The sequence below is a fragment of the Triticum dicoccoides genome, chromosome 5A, assembly GCF_002162155.2.
Source record: "Triticum dicoccoides isolate Atlit2015 ecotype Zavitan chromosome 5A, WEW_v2.0, whole genome shotgun sequence".
NCBI lineage: Eukaryota > Viridiplantae > Streptophyta > Magnoliopsida > Poales > Poaceae > Triticum > Triticum dicoccoides.
The window spans coordinates 628,201,794-628,209,286 of NC_041388.1; the positions used below are offsets into that span (position 1 = coordinate 628,201,794).

The 7,493-nt window shown below is 44.6% G+C and overlaps 1 protein-coding gene across 1 annotated transcript; it reads right to left on the bottom strand.

Moving 5' to 3' along the window:
• Positions 1 to 2,019, bottom strand: LOC119300212 (tryptophan synthase alpha chain-like). The gene is made up of 7 exons (XM_037577240.1): positions 1,738 to 2,019; positions 1,320 to 1,641; positions 1,049 to 1,129; positions 732 to 805; positions 526 to 603; positions 341 to 400; positions 1 to 210 (listed from the first exon to the last, which is right to left on the bottom strand). The coding sequence occupies exons 1-7, from the start codon at positions 2,017 to 2,019 to the stop codon at positions 1 to 3; spliced, it is 1,107 nt and encodes a 368-aa protein (XP_037433137.1).
• Between the last annotated feature and the right edge of the window lie 5,474 nt (positions 2,020 to 7,493).

Below are 7,493 nucleotides of genomic sequence, written 5' to 3' on the forward strand. Positions count from 1 at the left end.
CTAGACAGGGGATGTACCCTGCCATGACATTGGAGAACCGGGGCGGTCGCCCCAACTCGCCCCAATGGTGGACCCGCCACTGAGTGCATCCTTCAGGCTCCTGGCGTATACTTCCAACCTCTTTAAACCTTCTCTCGGAGAATCAGCTTCACCCAACTGTTTTACCATTGCGCTGCCGATTATCACTCCATCTGCACCCCATTGTGCAACCTGTATGCATCCCGTATTCCCGTTGCAACCGTTAGGCAATAGCAACAGCAGCATAGTTAAGATATGAGTAAAATTTAGAAGAAAAAAGAAGAACAAATGGATCTTTATATATAGGGAAAACGTCTTTTACCAGTCTAATATGGTCAGGGGTCGATATGCCAAACCCAACAACCACTGCTTTGTTAGTGACCTGCATATACAAAAACATAACTACATAAGGTTCTTGGAGGACAGTCACAATCTAGCTAGACTAGAGAAAATAATTGTTATCATTTCCTGCAAAAAAGGACGACTTATCATTTATTTTCTACAAACCTGCTTAATCTCCTTGAGAAGATCCTTCACCCGCGGGTTCACATCTGGGCGGGCTCCTGTAACTCCGTTGATACTTACCTGTGTAATAGTATGTGATTAAGACGCTCATTACCATATCTCCTCGTCTAGTAGTATATATAAATGCTAAAGTTGCAAATTGCAACGAAGCAGTTTGGATTTTAACCATACATCTACTTGGCACTTACAAGGTAAACAAACCCTTCGGAAGCTATTGTGATCTCATTCATCATGCCTGCCTTTGTAGATGGTGTTGTGAGTACCAGGCATACGATGTTCTCGGGGTACGGTGATTTCTCATGCCGGCTCCGGTCCTCTTCTGTACTCTTGGTTGTAGTGTGTTAGAGATGGCCTCTCCTATTTTTCATGCTTGGTGTTGGGTTAAGGGACTTGTGCCACTAGCCCGGTGCCTTTTTATTTTTCTTTCGACCTTATTGCAATCTAGCTCGATGTTAGTGCTTATATATATAAAGTGGGAGCAAGACTGTTTCGCGTGTTATTAGACGTACCAGCTCGATGTCGTTCTGTATGGCTTCATTCCTAAGAACACTTGTCTCGATATAAGGAAGATCAGGTACTATAAGACCTGTAGCACATGAAGAGCGAATTAGTAATTCCATTATATTTTTAGAAGTTACAAAGTTTATAATAATGAATATTGACTTGAAAAACTATATTCCTTCCAAAAAATTGTAAAAAAACATATAGAGTAGCTGCATGTTACGATTTTTATGCATGAAGAACCACCTGCGTCAACGAAGAAGACAACTGTTTACCTCGAACACCGGCCTCTCTGGCTGCAGCGGTGAATCTCCCCTTTCCCCGCCGCGCGATTGGGTTGAAGTAAGAGAAGATGACCACCGGGCAGGACAGCTCCGGCGTCACCTCCTTCAGCATCGCCATCACGGCGTCCGTTGTCACGCCGGCCGAGAGCGCCCGCGCAGCGGACGCCTGGATGACGGGGCCGTCGGCGTAGGGGTCGGAGAACGGCAAGCCTACCTCTATGACGTCGGCACCAATGGTGTCGAGGAGCCTCAGCGCCTCCGCCGTCGTGGCCAGGTCGGGGTCGCCGGCGGTGATGTACGGGATGAACGCCGTCTGTGTACAGTCAAAAAACTTAAGCATCGGTCGATCGGTCCATGCGTTGCATCGTAGTGCAAAATAAAATAAACTTGGTGCGCTGCATGTACGTACCTTGCCCTTGTGTCTGGCCTGGGACATGGCCTTCGCTACCGACACGCCGCTCTTATCGGCCGGTGCCGGGGCAAGCAAGGTCGCCGCTGCGCGCGCCCTGACCGCAAGCCTCCTCGCCGTCGGCATGACCACCGCCGGGTCGACCGAGGCCGCGGCCAGTGCCCTGGCGCCGACAGGCCTCCCCGGTGTGGCCACTGCCACTGCTGCCCTGGCGCGGCTTCTCTGGAGGCTCGACGGAGGCGAGGAAGACGGCGAGAGGGACGCCTTGAGCGCTAAAGCCATCCACGTAGCTAAGGATGCTATTACTCAATTCAGTGTATCTATGCAAGAACACCTGGGCACACTTGAACTTGATGGGATCGAAGTGTAGGATGCTGAGGGGTCAATGAGTAGAATGGGGTGCTGTGCTTGTGGTTATACAGCAGCAGCAGCAGTGCAGCACAAGCTAGACTAGTAGCTGGGTGGAAGCTTGAAGAAGAGTTATGTGCTTGTATGGAAAGGATATCTATTGCCATTACGAGATCGGAGCTACCCATTTGTGTCGAATTAGAATCGCTATCGGCAGTAAACATGCTAAAGGAGAAGGAGGTGGACAGATCAGTATTTGCGTCTCCAATTGCTAAAATCAAATATCTTCTGTCTCTTCGTAATATTTTGTATTACTCACATCAACCGAAGCCAGAACTTGGTCAGTGATATTTTGTCTAGGTACACTAGAACTGAAAATAGAACCGTCGTTTGGTTAGGCTTCGGTCTACATGAGTAGTTAATCTTTGTAATGCGGACAGTAATGATGCCGCGATTTGACTAATTCAAGTTTTACCCGCAAAAAAATAACAACATGAACACATAGTAGGCTAATGCATAGTTTGGATACACACAACCAACACCAACAGACACATATAAATCACAACGGCAACTAGTAAAGTCACACAAAATCGAAGCTAAGCCTAGCGGAGAAAAAAAAGCAAGCACAAGAAGAATTGCTAAGCAATCAAACGGCACACAACAACAAACAATAACTTCTACCATTATCCTTGACGACACACATACTATGATAGAGATTCTTCGAAATCAATGCATCTAAGAAGGGAAACGATGCGTCACCGGATCTAACTACGAAAGGTCAGATTACAGGTTTTCACCTTGAAGAGCAGGTGCAAGCAATCTCCAAGCAGACTCCTCAACAAGGAAAACAAAGTGTAAACATGAAAGATCAGACCTAGGGTTTACAACCCGAAACTTGAGACTCGATACTCGAAGAGCACCATTGAACCACGGTCACCTTATGTTATTGCCACCTCTTGTCAAATCGGCACCTCCATACCTCCTAACCTCGGAAGCCAGTTTAGCCTTTCAGAAAGGGAGGTAAGCCTCCCGAGACAGCCGCCCACTCGCGCAGCCCGTGACATAGACGGGCAACTAGTGGCCATGATCGCATGAGCAAACTGCCATGGAGGAACAAAATTATCTTGTGGGGTGACGCAACTTCCTTTGTGTTAGATATCTTGGGCCTCACAATGAAATTCTCTTGGGGTGGGTGGTGAAGGGAGGGGATTAGGGGATAGTGTCCCCAAGTTGGGAATCCGTTACCCAAGCCTTGGAGTAGAATTTCTTATTTTCTTTTTGAAATGGAGGCAAAAACAAAATGACTCGTCTTATCTTCTATATCTAAATAGGATCTCCACACTAGATGATTTTCCTCAATTGTGGTGAAGCCACATCATCTGCTGACGTCATCAACTCCTTTCACCGAGAAAAATATGTCCCAAGCACTGCACCGCGTGCCGTCCGACTCTCGATCTAGCAATAGAACGCTCAGTTGGGATTAAAGATCTTCCATTGCGTCTGGCTGTCGGCTCGGTTTCTAAAACCGATGAAGGAAACCGAAGAGACATGATCGCTCACCTTTATTTACCATCTTTGGCAGCTCAAAATCATCAATCCTGATTTTGCCAGCGACTCCAGGTCGCATTATCATCTGAAAGGATCGATATAGTTGACTAGAGGGGGGGTGAATAGGCAACTAACAATTTTTAGCTTTTCTTTACCAAATTAAACTTTGCATCAAAGTAGGTTGTCTAGATATGCAACTAGGTGAGCAACCTATATGATGCAACAACAACAAGCACACAAGCAAGCAAGGGAAATAACACAAATAAGCTTGCACAAGTAAAGGTACGAGATAACCAAGAGTGGAGCCGGTGAAGACGAGGATGTGTTACCGAAGTTCCTTCCTTTTAAGGGGAAGTACGTCTCCGTTGGAGCGGTGTGGAGGCACAATGCTCCCCAAGAAGCCACTAGGGCCACCGTATTCTTCTCACGTCCTCACACAATGCGAGATGCCGTGATTCCACTATCGGTGCCCTTGGAGGCGGCGACCGGACCTTTACAAACAAGGTTGGGGCAATCTCCACAACTTAATCAAAGGCTCCCAACAACACCATGAAGCTTCACCACAATGGAATATGGCTCCACGGTGACCTCAACCGTCTAGGGTGCTCAAACACCCAAGAGTAATAAGATCTACAAGGGATTAGTGGGGGGAATCAAATTTCTCTTGGTGGAAGTGTAGATCGAGGCCTTCTCAACCAATCCCTAGAAAATCAACAAGTTTGATTGGCTAGGGAGAGATATCGGGCGAAAATGGAGCTTGGAGCAACAATGGAGCTTCGGGTTGGAAGAGGTGGTCAACTCGGAGAAGAAGACACCCCTTATATAGTGGAGAGACAAATCCAACCATTATCCACTGATAACCCACAAGTATAGGGGATCGCAACAGTTTTCGAGGGTAGAGTATTCAACCTAAATTTATTGATTCGACATAAGGGGAGCCAAAGAATATTCTCAAGTATTAGCAGCTGAGTTGTCAATTCAACCACACCTGGAAACTTAGTATCTGCAGCAAAGTGTTTAGTAGCAAAGTAATATGATAGTAGTAGTAACGGTAGCAAAAGGTAACGATAGCAAAAGTAATGTTTCTGGTATTTTGTAGTGATGATAGCAATAGCAACGAAAAAGTAAATAAGCGAAGAACAATATATGGAAAGCTCGTAGGCAATGGATCGGTGATGGAGAATTTTGCCGGATGCGGTTCATCATGTAACAATCATAACCTAGGGTGACACAGAACTAGCTCCAGTTCATCAATGTAATGTAGGCATGTATTCCGAATATAGTCATACGTGCTTATGGAAAAGAACTTGCTTAACATCTTTTGTCCTACCCTCCTGTGGCAGTGGGGTCCTATTGGAAACTAAGGGATATTAAGGCCTCCTTTTAATAGAGTACCGGAACAAAGCATTAACATTGGGATATTAAGGCCTCCTTTTAACACATAGTGAATACATGAACTCCTCAAACTACGGTCATCACTGGTAAGTATCCCGATTATTGTCACTTCGGGGTTAACGGGTCATAACACATAATAGGTGACTATAGACTTGCAAGATAGGATCAAGAACTCTCATATATTGATGAAAACATAATAGGTTCAGATCTGAAATCATGGCACTCGGGCCCTAGTGACAAGCATTAAGCATAGCAAAGTCATAACAACATCATTCTCAGAACATAATGGATACTAGGGATCAAACCCTAACAAAACTAACTCGATTACATGATAAATCTCATCCAACCCATCACCGTCCAGCAAGCCTACGATGAAATTACTCACGCACGGCGGTGAGCATCATGAAATTGGTGATGGAGGATGGTTGATGATGACGATGGCGACGGATTCCCCTCTCCAGAGCCTCGAACGGACTCCAGATCAGCCCTCCCGAGAGGTTTTAGGGCTTGGCGGCGGCTCCGTATCATAAAACGCGATGAATCCTTCTCTCTGATTTTTTCTCCCCGAAACCAAATATATAGAGTTGGAGTTGAGGTCGGAGGAGCTCCAGGGGGGCCATGAGGTAGGGGGCGCGCCCCCCACCCTCATGGACAGGTGGTGGCCCCCCTGGCCTTCATCTTTTGCAAGGATTTTTTTATTATTTCCGAAAAGTTGTTCCGTGAAGTTTCAGGTCATTCCGAGAACTTTTGTTTCTGCACATAAATAACACCATGGTAATTCTGCTGAAAACAGTGTCAGTCCGGGTTAGTTCCATTCAAATTATGCAAGTTAGAGTCCAAAACAAGGGCAAAAGTGTTTGGAAAAGTAGATACGATGGAGACATATCAACTCCCCCAAGCTTAAACCCTTGCTTGTCCTCAAGCAATTCAGTTGATAAACTGAAAGTGACAAAGAAAAACTTTTACAAACTCTGTTTGCTCTTGTTGTTGTAAATATGTAAAGCCAGCATTCAAGTTTTCAGCAAAGATTATAAGTAACCACATTCACAATAACGCTTAGGTCTCAAGTTTACTCATATCAATGGCATAATCAACTAGCGAGCAATAATAATAAATCTCGGATGACAACACTTTCTCAAAACAATCATAATATGATATAACAAGATGGTATCTCGCTAGCCCTTTCTGAGACCGCAAAACATAAATGCAGTGCACCTTTAAAGATCAAGGACTGACTAGACATTGTAATTCATGGTAAAAGAGATCCAGTCAAGTCATACTCAATGTAAACTAGAAGTAATGAATGCAAATGACAGCGGTGCTCTCCAACTGGTGCTTTTTAATAAGAAGATGATGACTCAGCATGAAAGTAAATAGATAGGCCCTTCGCAGAGGGAAGCAGGGATTTGTAGAGGTGCCAGAGCTCGGTTTTGAAATAGAGGTGAATAATATTTTGAGTGGCATACTTTCATTGTCAACATAACAACCAAGAGATGGCAATATCTTCCATGCTACACACATTATAGGCGGTTCCCAAATAGAATGGTAAAGTTTATACTCCCCCTTCCACCAACAAGCATCAATCCATGGCTTGCTCGAAACAACGAGTGCCTCCAACTAACAAGAGTCCCAGGGGGAGTTTTGTTTGCAATTATTTTGATTTAGCTTGCATAAAGCATGGGACTGGGTATCCCGGTGACCAGCCAGTTTCTTGTGAGTGAGGAACGGAGTCCACTCTTGAGAATAACCCGCCTAACATGGAAGATACAGACAACCCTAGTTGATACATGAGCTATTCAAGCATACAAAACAGGATATTTATTTGAAGGTTTAGAGTTTGGCACATACAAATTTACTTGGAACGGCGGGTAGATACCGTATATAGGTAGGTATGGTGGACTCATATGGAATAACTTTGGGGTTTATGGAGTTGGATGCACAAGCAGTATTCCCGCTTAGTACAGGTGAAGGCTAGCAAGAGACTGAGAAGCGACCAGCTAGAGAGCAACAACAGTCATGAACATGCATTAAAATTAATCAACACCGAATGCAAGCATGAGTAGGATATAATCCACCATGAACATAAATATCGTGAAGGCTATGTTGATTTTGTTTCAACTACATGCGTGAACATGCGCCAAGTCAAGTCACTTAAATCATTCAGAGGAGGATACCACCCTATCATACCACATCACAACCATTTTAATAGCATGTTGGCATGCAAGGTAAACCATTATAACTCATAGCTAATCAAGCATGGCATACACACTATGATCTCTAGTTGTCATTGCAAACATGTTTATTCATAATAGGCTAAATCGGGAACGATGGACTAGTCATATTTACAAAAACAAGATAGGTCGAGTTCATACCAGTTTTTCTCATCTCAGTCAGTCCATCATATATCGTCATAATTGCCTTTCACTTGCACGACCGAACGATGTGAATAATAATAATAGTGCACG